Source organism: Pongo abelii, chromosome 9 (genome assembly GCF_028885655.2).
Source record: "Pongo abelii isolate AG06213 chromosome 9, NHGRI_mPonAbe1-v2.0_pri, whole genome shotgun sequence".
NCBI classification, from domain to species: Eukaryota; Metazoa; Chordata; class Mammalia; order Primates; family Hominidae; genus Pongo; species Pongo abelii.
The window spans coordinates 123,652,382-123,669,131 of record NC_071994.2 but is presented as its reverse complement, the minus strand read 5'-3'; the positions used below and the strand labels follow the sequence as shown (position 1 = coordinate 123,669,131).

The 16,750-nt window shown below is 35.9% G+C and overlaps 1 protein-coding gene across 6 annotated transcripts in view; it reads right to left on the bottom strand.

Annotated features, from left to right (window-relative positions):
• Positions 1–16,750, bottom strand: part of ARHGEF12 (Rho guanine nucleotide exchange factor 12) — a 154,298-nt gene that overhangs the window by 53,850 nt on the left and 83,698 nt on the right. For 4 of the 6 annotated variants that reach the window (XM_002822591.6, XM_009247166.4, XM_063728237.1 and 1 more), the window contains 7 exons: positions 15,585–15,683; positions 14,592–14,641; positions 11,977–12,034; positions 8,178–8,356; positions 6,915–6,992; positions 6,599–6,718; positions 4,536–4,676 (listed from right to left, as the gene is read on the bottom strand). In XM_002822591.6, coding sequence (XP_002822637.2) covers positions 4,536–4,676; positions 6,599–6,718; positions 6,915–6,992; positions 8,178–8,356; positions 11,977–12,034; positions 14,592–14,641; positions 15,585–15,683 — 725 coding nt within the window. The remainder of the gene's footprint in view (positions 1–4,535; positions 4,677–6,598; positions 6,719–6,914; positions 6,993–8,177; positions 8,357–11,976; positions 12,035–14,591; positions 14,642–15,584; positions 15,684–16,750) is intronic. The other 2 variants (XM_009247168.4, XM_063728235.1) reach the window with 1 other exon arrangement.

Sequence of the window (16,750 nt, the reverse complement as noted above, 5' to 3'; positions counted from 1 at the left end):
CCTAACGAGTGTCAATAGGGAAGATACATTTTACCTATGCATATACCAAGATATCTTGGTGGTATCACAAGATATTTCTGTTACCAAGAGAAAATAGCAGTTTCAAATGTATGCCCCACCTTGGAGAAATGAATGACTTTCAGGTCTTGGACAAGATATATAAAGGATTAGAATAATTCTGTCACAAAAAGCAAGAAAGCTGTCAAAGATATTGGAGGGGCATGTCAAAAGAACACAGGAGAAAATTTGAGGGGGCTCCCACCAACAAAAGAAAAGAGTAACTCATACTGAAATCTATGAGTTCAAAATATTACACACATATACCCTTCCCACTTGTCACCTTTGGAGTTTGTAAGAGTATCATCTCTCCTGAAAAGACTCTTCTGAAAAGAATCAAGAGAAGTATTCACCCTACATTTTCTGCATAAGCTATATTTTAGGGTAACCTATTAGCTAGTAAGGGAAATCATTTTTTGTAACATAACTCCATGTAATAAATACAGAAATAATGACAAAATTATAATAATATCCTTTTGAAACTCTGAATTAAACAATGGATCTAGGCATTTTGATCATAAATGGCATGTGAAAACATTTCATAAAAGCTTGGGGGCCGGGTGCGGTGGATCACGCCTATAATCCCGGCACTTTGGGAGGCCGAGGCGGGTGGATCACGAGGTCAGGAGATCGAGACCATCCTGGCTAACATGGTGAAACCCCGTCTCTACTAAAAATACAAAAAAAATTAGCCAGGCGTGGTAGCAGACACCTGTAGTCCCAGCTACTCGGAAGGCTGAGGCAGGATAATGGCATGAACCCGGGAGGCAGAGGTTGCAGTGAGCTGAGATTGTGTCACTGCACTCCAGCCTGGGCAGCAAAGCGAGACTCCATCTCAAAAAAAAAAAAAAAAAAAAAAAAGCTTGATAGGGAATGTTATAATGAAGGAAAGGAAATCATGTTGATATATCACCTAAACACCTTAAGCTTACAACCACAGTAAGACAGCCATTCACATCCTGATGTGATATAGTAAGATGTACACAGTATCATCTATGAATTATTCCAAATAACAACTATCAAATCTAATGTGATCAAGACTTGCAGATTTAACTAGGAGTTTTAAGAAAATCCAGATAAAGGAACATGTCATACGACATCATGAAAATATAATTAGAAAATGGATTGTTTTACTGAACATATGACCCAATTTCTTTAACAACAACGACAACAAATGCCCAAGGAAAAAAAAGAAGGAAACTATTATAAGTTATAAAGACTTAAAATGACTTATCAACCAATGGCAATATGAAAGCCTTGACTGGATCGTGAATCAAATAAACTGTAAAAAGATCATTATAAAACAAAGTAATAAAATTGTGTATTGAGAAAATATTAATTCTTAGGATTTAATAAGACTATTATAGCTATATTTTAAAAACTTCTTATCTCTTAGAGAGAGACATATTAATAAACTAATGCCTTGGATTTACTTTAATCTGGTGTTTGGAGGATGTGACGAAGAGGGGGTACAAACAAAACTGCTGAGACTAGGTTCTCAGGGACCTGAAGAGGATTATGTTAGTCTTTACTTTTGAATATGTTTAAAAATTTTCCAAAATAAATAATTTTTCAAAAATATCACTCACAAACTGAAAATCAAAATGATAGATGCTCTGAATTTTAGATGATGATTTGTTACCAAGTTGCTTCTCTTGTGAGAACTGGGTATCAGGGCATTCTTTAAAGCCTTCTCCAAGGTAAGCAAAAGCAGGGAACTTTCACAAACACCACCCGGAAATTATTTTATAAAAATGAGAAGACAATGAAAAAAGTTAAAAGCACTGATTCAAAAGATAAAATGTAAAACAGCAACTCAAAGTACTGTTAAAACAACAACAACAACCAAAGCAGACTGGTTCCTCCATACTTACAATACAATTGAAACAAACATGGCAATCCATAAGCTAAAAGCAACACATCTTTAGCCTCAAACAGACACTTGTAGAAATTAAACCTGTGTGTTACGTGTTCAGAAGATAGCCTAGCTTGGACTTTATCATTTCTCACTCGGATTTCCACAATATTCATTTATTTATTTGGCCTCAGTTTCCTCATCTATGAAATGGTGATACTGCTTTTTTAAGATTATTATGAGTGTTAAAAAAGAGTATCTGTAAGGCATTGGGTACAACCTCTGGCACAAAGTAGGTATTGAATAAATGCTAACTATTATCCATTCAGCACACATTTGTTAAAGTTCCTATTAAGCCAAGCAGTCTTCTTTTCTTACACATCTCCCTCTTTACTCCAAATCATTTTCCACAGATGTGTTTCTGATGGTGTCTCTCTTCTGCATGCAAGATAAAGCCCACTTTATTCATTGATTTCGTGTATTCAAATACTAAGTATCAATTACATGTCAAACAGTCTTAATTGATTGGAATGCCTATTTCTATACTAAACAATTCACTCTTTTATTTTTACCCACCCCAGAGATGGAGTCTTGCTCTGTCACCCACGCTGGAGTGCAGTGGCGCGATCTTGGCTCACTGCAACCTCTGCCTCCCTGGTTCAAGCAATTCTCCTGCCACAGACTCCGGAGTAGCTGAGATTACAGGCGTGTGTCACCACACCCAGTTAATTTTTTTTTGTATTTTTAGTAGAGACAGGGTTTCACTATGTTGGCCAGGCTGGTTTTGAACTCCTGACCTTGTGACTGGCCTGCCTCGGCCTCCCAAAGTGCTGGGATTACAGGTGTGATCCACCGCGCCCAGCCAACAATTCGCTCTTTTATAAGGTTATATTTCTAAGTCACATGTTTTATTGTAACATTCCTCTAAATAAAAGATAAAATTCAAATTTCTCATTCATATCATTTGCTCTGAATGCCTACAATTTGCTACATTTTGGAAACATAAAGTCAGACAAGACAGTCCCTCTGCTCTCAAGGAACTTCCCATCTCATGGTAGGGACAAGCCATGAAAACAGCGAGGAGACGAGCACTAAAACAAAAAGAAGAGTACGAGAAGCATTCCCAAAAGCAGTATGTACGTATGTACTGATAGAACAAGTTGAAGCCCTTTATAACCTGGACTCATGATTTGGCTTCTAAGATAATCTCTAGCCATTCCATCTATAACCCTAACATGCCAAGTTGCCCTAAAATTCTCACTGCTCTCTCAAAATGTTATGCATTTTCATACCTCAGCGCTTTTGTTTATATTTAGATTACTGGTATTTTGGAGCTAGGTGGAAGTAGATCACCTATTGCCTGAATAAGTTTGGAAAGTTAGTTAACTCCCTTTGGCCTCAATTTTTTCTCTTGTAAAGTTACAGTAACAACAGTACTACTTCATAAGGCTGTTTTGAGAATTAACTAAGGAACATAAAACCTTATCACTGTGTATGGGATACATACCCAACAAATATTAGTGACTACCATTTTTTCCTTGGGCCCAAATTGAAATTTTCCATTAAAACCTTTAGCTAACCCAATCACAAGACTCTTATCACTATCTTAAAAACAAAACAAAAAAACCCACAAATCCTCAGTTTGTTTTTTGCATGAGGAACTGGGTCATTGGGCCTAAGCCTCAAGAGATAGCCTAAATGATGGCTTAGACCATGGCTTCCTTTTTAAAAAAACAACAAAACAAAACAATCCCCCAACAACAACCTTCAATAAGAGAGAAACTTCACATTGTTAAATAGTAGATGTGTGTAGGTGTAACAAAAGTCCCAAGAAGTGACACCTCTTCTATATGCAAAACACTGTATTTCCTATTCTTTTTTTAAAAAGAAATACAACCCACAAAATTGATTTCATGACCCACAATTACAAAACATTCGTTCAGACTTCTTCCCTCATCACTTTTAAAGAGGGTGATCTACATTTAAGTCATTATTCCTACCACTGCATACAATTTACAAAGTATTGCTGAGTAAGTAATACTGAACTTGGCTTTTAAGTATTCATATACCTATGGTGTTACATCATATTCAGCTTAAAATGTTTTATTATCATCTTAACAGATACTCATGTTCATCTGGCAGTTTCTGGGTTAACCAAGAAAGTGCTGTTACTAAACCTGGGCTATTAACTGAAGCCTATCTAACAGGACTAAGGTTTTTCCTCTTGGTAATGGCAAAGTGCCCCATGATTCAAGACTGAGTCACTCTGACCACAAATGGAATATTAACATGCTCTTAAAGATATCAACAGTTGGTCTCTTGGTTCAGTAAGAATGCACTGGCATTAGTAACTTCTCTACCCACGAACAAGATGCCTGCTGGGAAATTCCATCCCTGTAAAAGAAACAGTTGGCAATGGGTGTTCGAGGGAAAAAGTGAACTCTGGAATTAAAAGCTTATATACAACAGTATCCAGATTTCTGTTTATCAAATTGGTACATTAAAAATGGGGATGGTAAAAAGTGCTAAGACACCTCTAATTCACATCACTTAAAATCAAATCTAGAAAGGGGCTGTAAAGAAGAATACAGAAGAAAAAAGATTTAGAAAACTGAATGCTTACATCTGCATTGTCACTACTGGGCCGAGAAGCATCTCCACTGCTACAGTCAGTCCTGCCCAGTCCATCTCCAGGATCTGTTTCTGCCTCACTGACTGTTAGGGTGTCCCCTAAAGGTCTGGAGGGTGTAACTACAGCTCCATCCTAAAACAGATTAAAGAAAAAACATACACACACAAACACATAAAAGAAAACTTTCATTACTTGCTGCATAAAGAAATAGTGGTACTACAATCTACATGGAGACTACTAAAAGTTGGACATTCTGATATGCTCAAGTATGTTTAAAATTGTACAAGTAAAATCCATAAATAACTACTAATTCCGGTATTCTAAAATGTCATGACCTTAAAGACAGGGCAACTGATATTTTGGTAAAAAGAATATAAGTTCAAACTTCTAAATATAGCAAAAAGGTAAAATGGTTTATTAATTTATATAATTTATATTGTCTGCCCATTAATAAAGGTTATTACCCTATAGTTTCTTGTTAACTACCTTCCAATGCGTCAGAGTGTCAATCAATGGCCAATTCTGGGACATAATGCTATAACATAAATTATTATAAGCATTTAGATCAGGTTAAAAGCATTTATTTATTTATTTAATTTGAGATGGAGTCTTGCTCTGTCACCCAGGCTGGAGCGCAGTGGCAGGATCTCGGCTCACTGCAACCTCCGCCTCCATGGTTCAAGCCATTCTCCTGCCTCAGCCTCCTGAGTAGCTGGGATTACAGGCACGCACCACCAAGCTTGGCTAATTTTTTTGTTTTTAGTAGAGTCAGAGTTTCACGATGTTGGCCAGGATGGTCTCAAACTCCTGACCTCAGATGATCTGCCCGACTCGGCCTCCCAAAGTGCTGTGATTACAGGTGTGAGCCACCGCGCCTGGCCAGGTTATAAGCATTTAGATTGCGTCCAAACAGGATAAGAATATTATATTTGCCTAGTAATAACATAAAACTGTCAACATTACTGAGGTGTAACACTCAAAATGTGACATCACTAGTGGGACTGAAGGTAATGAAAAAAACAATGGAAGGAAAAGTACACTAAACCAGGATGTCAGGGGACCTTACATACTGTATGGCCTTGTACAGGTGATTTAACCAGTTTAGACCCTAGGTTTCTCAATTATAACATAATTTTTTTAAATCAGAAAGTAAGCAGATTAGGCTAGATGATCTCAAAGAATTCTTTTGCGAATATGCAGCCTTCCCTTCAGACTTAACTCGGGAATAGTGATAAATAAACATCTTTTACCTATTTTAAATGTACAGGCAATTTATCTACTTTGCTTTAAGATGAAGTACAAGGTGCTTTGCATATCCCAAATCTGAATATTACAGAATATAAGTCTGGTTAACATATAAATGCTCAGCTTTTTTTTTCTTATGAGACCATTATCTCTATAGCTTATAACTATACAGCAAATTCTACTGAAATCTATTTTTAAATTACAATAAAAATATACTCATTAAAAGTATGAATGTGCTTTTAAATCCTCAGACTGGGTTTGAATTCCAGTTCTATTACTTTGCAGCTATATGACCTCAGACAAGTCATTTAATCTCTCTAACTCTCTATAAGTATACACGTAAACTGGAGGAAAACAACCATAAGTAACCTCAGAGATGTTATGCAGATTAAATAAGAAAATGCTTGTCCATATATTTAGCTCAATGCCTGTTGTTTTAAAATCTTAAATTCCTATTTAAAAACATATCAACTGCCATTCTGTTTTAAGATGGCAGAATGAACCACAAAAAACATAAATATATATATATTTAAATACACTTTAGTAGTTTGTCACATCAAAGCAAAAGCACTCAATTCTTTTTTAAATTATTATGGAACAAAGAAATGTGATCTCATGAGCAAGCAAACAATCAGACGCCCACATTTATTTTTGTTAATCATTACTTCTGTAACATCCTTAACAGGACATCCTGTTGTCCTACGCTAGAAAAATAACTTTAAAAAAGGCAACTGCAACATTCTCTGACACATTCCCAGAAGAAAATTCTCCTGCAAAAAGTTGGGTAGCACTTGTAATAGTGATGCTACCTGAGCAGAGCCTGTGGCTTTGGATAACTGCTCTTGCAGCTGAGGAATGTGTTTCTTGGCCTCTTGGATCTCTTTTAGCAATCTTTGGGCAGGTGTTCGGTTGTAATCTTCCTGCAATAACTGAAAAGTTATAAAAATATTTTCAGAATTAATTACTTATGTAAAAAAGATACAGAAATAGTCCATTCTTAATCAATAATATAACTAATGGCATTGGTTACAATGCTGCTTGATTGTGACTATGATAAACACCAACTCAACCATGCCCACTCACGTTTTTATTGGCCTGTAAACAGCCCTACTTCTCATTTAATACCTGTAGCCGTTCCTGTTCTTTCTGTAACATTTTTCTCAGAATTTCTACTTTCTGGTTATGAACCACATTGTTTTCCTCCTAGAAAAGAAAAAGATAAAAAACAAACAACAACCAGTATAGAGAAAATGAAGCTAAAATAAATAGAGAAAATGTAGCATACAAAGTTCTGCGTCGGCTCCAGTTACTGATACCTATTAGGTTTTTATTTCTGGGTTATGTGGACAGGCTTTTAGACATGACACTTATAAGAAACTACAAGGAAATGTCTGCCCTTCTATTTCATTTTTACTAAACTGGATTCATGAGAACACTAAATATTGATATTGGAGAAATGAAGCTGTCTTAGTATAAGAACAGTATCTTTTACTTTCCCTCATTTGGATCTTTACTATCGATCCCCATGCATAGTTCAAACTCCCAGTACCTCTTACCTGAAATATGAAGACAGCTCCCTAATTCATCACCCATCATCCCTCCTTGTTTCACAACCCTATAATGTTTTACCAAATTGGTCTTCCTATAATCCTAGGATAATCATGTACTCTTTTGCTTAAAAAGAAACATTGAATGGATTCTTACTGCTTATCTAGTTATATGTAAATTAGCTTGGGAGATGTGACTTTTCAAAATATATAGTCAACCTACTATTTTCAAGTTCATCTCCCACTACGCACATCCTTAACAGGCACCAACCAAACAAAAATCCTAGCTACTTCTCCGCAATATTTGATGCTTTCTTGGCTCCTTCCATTTATTGTTCTTCTTCTATGTGCTTTCTGCCTCCTTTGAATCCTCATAGAACTTAGTATTTTTTTGCCCTCATAATGTCTACATTCTGCCTTGTATTATAGTTACTTGTATACTCTTGATTTAATCTCAATCAACAAAGCTTTGTTAAGCACCTTCTAGATGCTAAGCAATATTTCAGGTACTGGAAACATAACAGTAAATAAAATAAACAAAAATCCATGCCCTCCTAAAAGTACACATTCTAAGATGACTATAATCTTGAACATAGAGTACCTTAACTATATTTTTGTGGGTGGCACATTGTTTTTACATATGACAGGTGTTTAACACTTGTTAAATTAAATCTGCTATGACAATATTCTAATCATTCCTATTATGTAATTTTTATATTAGTAAGTCATTTTCTAAAATCTTAAATTTAATTAGTTCATCAGCCGAATACTTGAAAACTCTCCATATAAAGTAAACACATCCTTATAAGACTGGGCACTTAAGAAATTTCCCCATTCTTACCCCCATGAGCACAGGACTAGTGATTCTCTCCATATTCCCAGATGCTCCAGGTGAATGAGGAGATGTCATGATGGGAGACATATGTCCAATGACTGATGGCTCTACTTCAGAGTCGGCAAGTGGAATCTGGGGCGACCCAGGTGGGCGTCCCTGAACAGTGAGAGCTACATAGGAACCAGCTTGGGGTGGGGAGATGGAAAAAGGGAAGGGAAGGGAAAATAACATTGTCAAGAAACTTTTTATACCATTTTACTACTAAATCTTCGATAGTTCTAAAAGATCCAGTTCTATAAGACTGTCCCATCATCTGCTAATCATGTTTCCACAGAAAAAAACCTAATTTGTCATTTCTCTTTTATGACTGCCCTAAAAATCCAAAAGAATGATGCTGTTTTCAGATAGCAAGTTACTACTAGTAAGATCAGATATTACTTAAAAGCAAATAAAATTTATAACTCCAAGAATATATTTTCTTTATTTAGAGGAGTGTTAAAATCAACCATCTACTAGTGGCTATGTTTAATTAATTTCTTAAATGTAAATTTTTTAAATCTTCTTTTTTTTTTTTAATTAGGGTCTCACTTTGTCACCCAGGCTGGAGTGCAGCGGCATGATCTCAGCTCGCTGCAGCCTCGACTTCCTGGGTTCAAGCAATCCTCCCTCCTCAGCCCCTACAAGTAGCTGCGATTTTTTTTTTAAAGATAGGGTTTCGCCATGTTGCCCAGGCTGGTCTTAAACTCCTGAGCTCAAGCGATCCGCCCGCCTTGGCCTCCCAAGGTGCTAGGATTAGAGGTGTGAGACACAGCACCTGGCCTAGATCTTCATATTTTAAGATGATACTAACTAGGCAGGGTTTAGTGAATATGCTAGAATATAAAATGCAATTTTTAATTAACTTTACAAAATGAGTATGACCAAAAAATATTCCACAATAACAGGGAAAAACACAATCAATAATAAGTAGCAAATTTTAGCAGAAAATATTTGGAGGAATGGACAGGAATTCATTAGACATATTGTGGGGGGCAGGAATCTAGACAGCAAAAATCACCACAATCAGGCCGGGCGTGGTGGCTCATGCCTGTAATCCCAGTACTTTGGGAGGCTGAGGTGGGCAGATCACGAGTTCAGGAGATCAAGACCAGCCTCGCTAACATGGTGAAACCCCGTCTCTACTAAAAATACAAAAAATTAGCCGGGTGTGGTGGCACATGCCTGTAGTCTCAGCTACTAGGGAAGCTGAGGCAGGAGAATCGCTTGAACCTGGGAGGCGGAGGTTGCAGTGAGCCGAGATTGTGCCACTGCACTCCAGCCTGGGTGACAGAACAAGACTTCATCTCAAAAAAAAAAAAAAAAAAAAAAAAAAATCACCATAATCAGAGTCAGTAATAGATATGGCAAAACTTTTTTCTTAGATATTTCAATAGAACTTTTAAATGTATTTCACACTTGTCTCCCAATTTAACCCTCCCATGGAAATCATTATCAATTATTTCACAGTGTTTTGGTGTTCTAAAAACTAGTTTTGCTATGTATAATAGTCACAAGTGTTATGATTTGGAGGAATTTTACATATAAACACTTTCTAAGGCTCTTCAATCTTATTGCTCTCTATCAGAAAGTCATCTATTATATTTCACTTGCCTATGTATTTTTTTTTATAATAGCTTCCTAGCTTTTCCCTTCCTTTCTTTAGCTGTTTCTAAACTGCTGATTTGATATCACTTTTATTATATCCAGGATACGCATTAGAAAGTAGGACATGCAGGAACTCTGTTACATACACCCAGGCTTTAGGGATGTCAAATTTACATCTGTTTTGGATATGCAGAGGTTTTTACGCTTTACTTTAAGTTTTTAGCTATGCCCTTACTATTGGGTAAGTAATTTATTGCTAGAATCCCCGGATTTAATTTTTTAAGTAAAATTTATACTGGAATGAGCAAAAAAATATAACCTAGAAAGCTAAAGAAATGTTTTTATATACCTCAATGGACATCAGGCATAAACTTATTAACATAAACCATACTTATGCAGCACATAACAATTTATAAATCACATTCTCATTAAATAAGTGGTCAAGTTTATTCAAGTATGGGGATCTAATTTTGATCACTGCACTCTTTTAAACTAAAGTTAAGAGCGCTGATCAAAGTGACCATTTGGAGCACTGGTACTCTGATGAAAAAGTTTAAAAAATTTCATAGTTGCTTAACATATCAGTAAAAAGGCCAAGAAAAAAGTTAGTTTATTAAATTTCTTTTGAAGATGTCCATCCACCCAATACAGAGAAACAGAATTAAATAAAACAGTAGCGATTCTGCTTGATCACAAACAACTATCTCTTATTTCTAGTCTACTTTACTGTGGAATAATTTGATGCAGAAGATCATAAATTCTTTTTTTATTCCTTTTTTAAAAAATTTTCATTCAGCTCAAGCAGTCTCTCTCTCTCTTTTGTTTTTTTTTAAGAGATACAATAACAAATACATACGGCCCAAACCAGGCCAGAACAAAGAAAAAGGAAGTTATATTTAAGTGGTGGATGTGACTTTCTTTACTTCTGTTATAACTGTCATGCTATTTTCCATTCAATATGTGAAGCAATTAGAAAATATAAAATCTTGGCCAGGTATAGTGGCTCATGCCTGTAATCCCAGCGCTTTAGGAGGCTGAGACGGGTGAGCCCAGGAGTTTGACAGCAGCCTGGGGAACATAGCAAAACCCTGTCTCTACCAAAAAAACAAAACAAAACAAAAAACAAAAAACAAGGTGGGAGGATCACTTGAACCCAGAAGTTGGAGGCTGTAGTGAGCTATAATTGCACCACTGCATTCTACAAGACCCTACCCTTAAAAAACAAAACAAAACAAAACAAGAAAACATACAATCTCTCTTGGAAAGCAGGTAAGGTTAAAGGGTAACAACAAAATGAAACCAAAGCCCAGGCTGGGGAAGATTCCACCTGACTCAGATTCAGATGACCCACCCCATCACCACCTGCTAGCAAAGCTCACAGGGCCATTGAACCTTCCCTTCTCCCTGTGCAGATGGGAAAACTGAGGCCCTGTGAGGCCAGGCTGAGGCCTGGCTTGCCCATAACTCACTGCCAGCTCGAGGTTTGTGAATCCACCTTTGACCCTGCAAGTGATAGGAGGTTAGCTGCAGACTCCCACTGCTTCAAGCCTGTTTCTCCACGGAGAACTAAGTCCAAGTGGGCTATTCGCTCAAACCTGAAGATCACAAATTCTTAACCCTAAAGATTTCCAAGAGAAGATCGCTACTCTGGATTATATAATCACTTACTTATCTGAGGGAAAGTGATTGTGCTAGATGATTTTTAAAGCTCCATTTCAGCTCATCAGGCCATATGTCTGATTTCTCAACCTCCTTCCTCTCAGGTGACTCGTGCATTTCTTTCAAATATATGTATCAAATATTACCAAGAATGACAGGAATATTATAATCAACCATATAAATGGAGTTGACAAAAGATAGCTATTAGTAAGCTAAGAGTTTTCACCTCAGATTTTCCTTCAATGCAGGGATCAGCAAACTCCAGCCAAGGGGCTAAACCAGGATCACAGACTTGGCAAATAAAGTTTTACTGACGCTCAGCCACACCCATTCATTTCCATATAGTCTATGGCTGCTTTCACGATACAACGACAGAGTCGGTAGTAGACTATATAGTCCACATAGCCTAAATATTTACTATTGGGTCTATTACAGGAAATTTGCTGATCCTTACTTTAAGGGTTTCAGAAAACAATTGAAACTAAGAATAACATTCACCTACATTTGATTAGCTTCACCACCTCCAGATGATTTGAATGAGTCACCAGAGTTCCATTCACCTGTAAGAAAACGAAAGTAGTGTATGTCAGATACATTCTATTGAGACAATGGATAAAATGACTTCAAGAATTATCATACATAATATAACCAATATAATATAGTAATCACATTACATTAAAATATTTATGTATTTGATTCAATATTCATTTTCACACCATGATTCTACAGGGCATATTCAGCAACAAAATGAACTTAAACATAAACCAAGGCCTTGACATACAAAACATTACAACTTATTCACCATGACAAATGACAAAACATAACATGAAACAGATATACAAATCGTTCACAGTGAAGGGCTCATACAAATAGAAAAGATCTCTTTGCTTTTAATTACCAAGTCATCAATGTGTCAAAATTAATAATAAAAAATAATTTTTAAAAATAAGTATTTCCACAATATTCAATTTGCTTTTAGTTTTTCAACCATGATCTAATCTTCACAAAGAAAATTAATTTTCAGACCAGCTAAATGTAGAAAATGTTATCCCAATTCTGAATTAAACCAATCAAGGCAAAACTATCAAACGTGGATTTAACATTAATTTTCTGATTAATTCTCTGATCCAAGTTATCTAAAATTCAAATATATCAGTGTAAAAAACAGAAGTACAAGTATACTCATCCTGCCCCATGAGACAGTTACTGTTAGCTATGACATTTAATTTTGGAGACACTTTTCTAGTATACACACACCAAAGAGACACATAAACATCATACATTACAACTGGCATTTTCCTGGAAAAAAAAATAAAACTTTTTTTTCACTGTACGGCAGCTATCTTTCAATAAAGATACACACTGACCTAATCCATTCTTCTCAAAAGCTGCAAATGAAATATAATTTATTTCTCTGTCCCTCAGTTTATGCACAGTTATGTAATAAAGCCAGTACAAATTTCCCTGTACACATGACTTCACATTTGTACACTTATTTCCTCAGATAAGTTCCTAAAAGCAAAATTGCTTGTCACATGTTATATATTTTCTTAAAGGCTTTTGATACACATTCAGACTTTCATCCAAACAGGTTTTACCTAATTTATACTCACAACGAACTCATGAGAATAGTCATTTTACCATACCCAGGTTTTACCTAATTTATACTCACAACGAACTCATGAGAATAGTCATTTTACCATACCCAAACTATACTAAATGTGTATTACCAATCTTTAAATTTTCTGACAGCCAAATGTATTTTTCACCTATCATTTTAATTTCCTCTTCTTTGTTATCAGTGAGGTTGGCCATATCCTCATTAATATGTTGTGTATTTCAATCACTTTAGGTAATTGCCTGATAAAATTTTTTGCCCATTTTTCTTTTAGAATATTTATTCCTTTCTTATAATTTAAAAGTGTTCTTTAAAATTAAGGATATCTGGTCTGTGACACGTTTCAAATATTTCTCCCAAATTATTTTTCATAGTATGTTTTCCTATGTAATAATTTGATTTTAAGTAATCAAATTAGTCAATTATTTAAAGAATAATTACTGACTAACCCATTCTTTCTCTACTGATCTGAATTCAAAATCTATTTCTAGTCTCTCTGTTGTGTTCCACTGGTAGGTCTATATCTAGATTAGAGTCATATACATCTCTTCTCATACATACACATACATATAACATATTTTTTTCTTTAGTGATTCTTACATCTTTATAAAGCTCATCTGGAAGAATAATCAGATAGACATCTACCACTACAATTCTATTTGCATACAGGTCAGGTATCGCTTATCTGAAATACCTGGTACCAGAAGAAGTGTTTTGGATTTTTTTGAAGTTTGGAATATTTGTATATACATAATGATACATCTTGGGGATGAGACCCAGGTTTAAATATGAGCCTTTTATGTTTCATATATACCTTATACACATAGCCTGAAGGTAATTTTATACATTTTAAATACTTTTGTGCAGGAAACCAAGTTTTTTGTTTTGGTTTGGTTTTATTTATTTTTAAAGACAGGGTCTCACTATATTGCCCAGGTCGAAGTGCTGTGGCTATTCTCAGGTATGATCAAAGTGCACTGCAGTCTCAACTCCTGCACTCAAGCAATCCTCCCACCTCAGCCTCCTGAGTAGCTGGTAATGCAGGCTCAAGCTACTGTACCTGTTGAAACCAACTTTTGACTGTGACCCCATCATATGAGGTCAGGTGTGAAATTTTCCATTTATGGTGTCATGTTGGTACTCAAAAAGTCGCAGAGTTGGGAGCATTTCAGGTGTCAGATTAGAAATGTTCAACTTGTACTTTGATGAGAATTGCTTAATAACAGACTAATCTAGACAGAAATCATCTTTCCAACACTGAATTACTCTCCTACTCAAGAACATATATTCCTCCATTATTTTCAATCCTTTTATTATGTCCTTCAGTAAAGGGTAATATTAATTTTAAAACAAATGAAATAAGTTTGTATAGTCAACAGATCTATCACACATAGTAGTATGATGCTTTTTATAAAAATCCAAGTGAAAAAAATCATAATATGACCAATATATGTTGTTTTTTAATCCTACCGTAAATTCTATAATAGCCTTTTCCTTACCTTGATGATTCGATCACCTGTCTGTACTCCAGCCCGCATGGCTGCTCCATCTGTATGAGAAATTAATTACTTAAAATGTGATTCATTTACATTTACTGATCATCTTCCTGACAGAGGGACAGTATAACAAACTGGTTAAAAACATGGGCTGTCCTTTGGGAGGCCGAGGAGGGCAGATCACGAGGTCAAGAGATCGAGACCATCCTGGCCAACACGGTAAAACCCCGTCTCTATTAAAAATACAAAAATTAGCTGGGTGTGGTGGCACGTGCCTGTAGTCCCAGCTGCTTGGCAGGCTGAGGCAGGAGAATTGTTTTAACCCAGGAGGCAGAGGTTGCAGTGAGCCTAGATTGTGCCACTGCACTCCAGTCTGGTGACAGAGTGAGACTCCATCTCCAAAAAAAAAAAAAGAAAAAAGGCTGTAAAGTCAGACTTTACATTCAAATCCTGCTTCTACCACTCACTAGTTGTGTGACCTTGGACTGATTTTATGTTTTTTTACTCTAAGCCTCAATATCACCTATAAAATGGGGATAAAAAAATTTGTCTACCTCAAAATTATAGCACCCAACATAAAGGAAGTATTCAATATATGGCAACAGCAGTAGAAAATATTATCATTGTTGTTTTGGGAAAATAAATGGTATTTTTGAAGCCATAGCTATCTCTTTAATCTGTCTTTGCCAAAATATCACTGGTGCCATGGAAAACTGAAATTTCAGAAACTTTTGTGTGGACAATAAAGTATCATGACCAAGGAGTCACAAGATTTCTAAAACTATATAAAAACTGATTTCTTTCTAACAAGTACAAAAAAAAATCAACTGGAGTAAACTCCTTCCTGTAACTATGACATGATAGACGAATCTAGCACAACAGTCCACATGACCTGCAATCTATGTAATTATTGTATTCTTGGCAATTGCCATTATTTAAGCTTTTCTATTCTTACTCTGTTTACTGAGTGATAAATTGTTTTTTAAAATGCCTTGCCTTCTTTGACAGACTGTACGAAGACTGGATTGTCTCCACTGACCGTCAGCCCAAATCCATTGTCATCTTTCTGGATGATTACGCAACGCTGAACAAGACCTGCACAAGAACCACAGCGTAAAAAAAGAAGGAAGAGAAAACAGAGAAAGGAAAAGACAATAATTATATATTAGTAATAAACTGTGTTCCCTCTGGAGAAACAAAAAGTAGCACATGTAAATCCACATGGTAAAATAAGAACACTAACCACCATCAACAAAGCAAACACAAGAACACCACAGAGTCACACATACTGTTTTCTCACTGGCGGAGTATAATAGAATTGCTCCAATATTAAAAACAGCTACGGCAAACTGCAAAATATTAAGTATTAAACATGAGACAGCTAGAAGGAAAGCCCATTCACATCCATGCTATTTCTCTGTAATAAAAAATTCTCCCCCCTTCCCACTGCCCTGTGTTTTTGGTACCCTAATTGGTGTTTAACCCAAGAAAAATCAACCATCTTAGGAGGGGCTAGGAGCATCTCAAGGAAAATTCTGGAGAAATCCAGTCTTACGCTCAAGAAAATATACTCAGGAAAACAGTAAAAAGAAAGGAGGTGCTTACGGAGTAACTGAAGTTATTCCCCAAAGAAGGGAAGAGAAAGGAAGAGTTCAGGGGGAAGAAAAACCCTGGCTTATAGAAAACAGAAATAGAAAAGAGAAAAAAGTAGAAAAGATAAAGAATCTGTGAGCTCAACCAGTTCTTTCATCTCTTTCATATACTTACCTGATTCCTAAGGGAGAATTTGTGTTTCTTCTAAACAGCAAATGAAAACTGTCAGGGCAAAGTGAGAGAAAGAGGGCCCCAGCCAGAGGAATAGAAATGTCCTGCCAGAGTAGAACCCTGATTAGTACCCAGGGCTGTTTTATCATAGACCAGACCTGAAGATCTTGAACTCTGTGTTAGCCAGAGACAACATATATTTTCAGCTTTGCAGGATCTAAGCATTTCACCGAAGTCAATATATAAAACAGGTAAAACAACACAAAGACAATGATTAGAAAATAAAAGCTTTTTCTAAAGATTTTTATACAAAGAGCCACAATCTTTTAAATAAGTCTGATTTACCAACCAAACGATAGGCTAAAGATATGTTAATAAAAAATATATATAGACTGTGT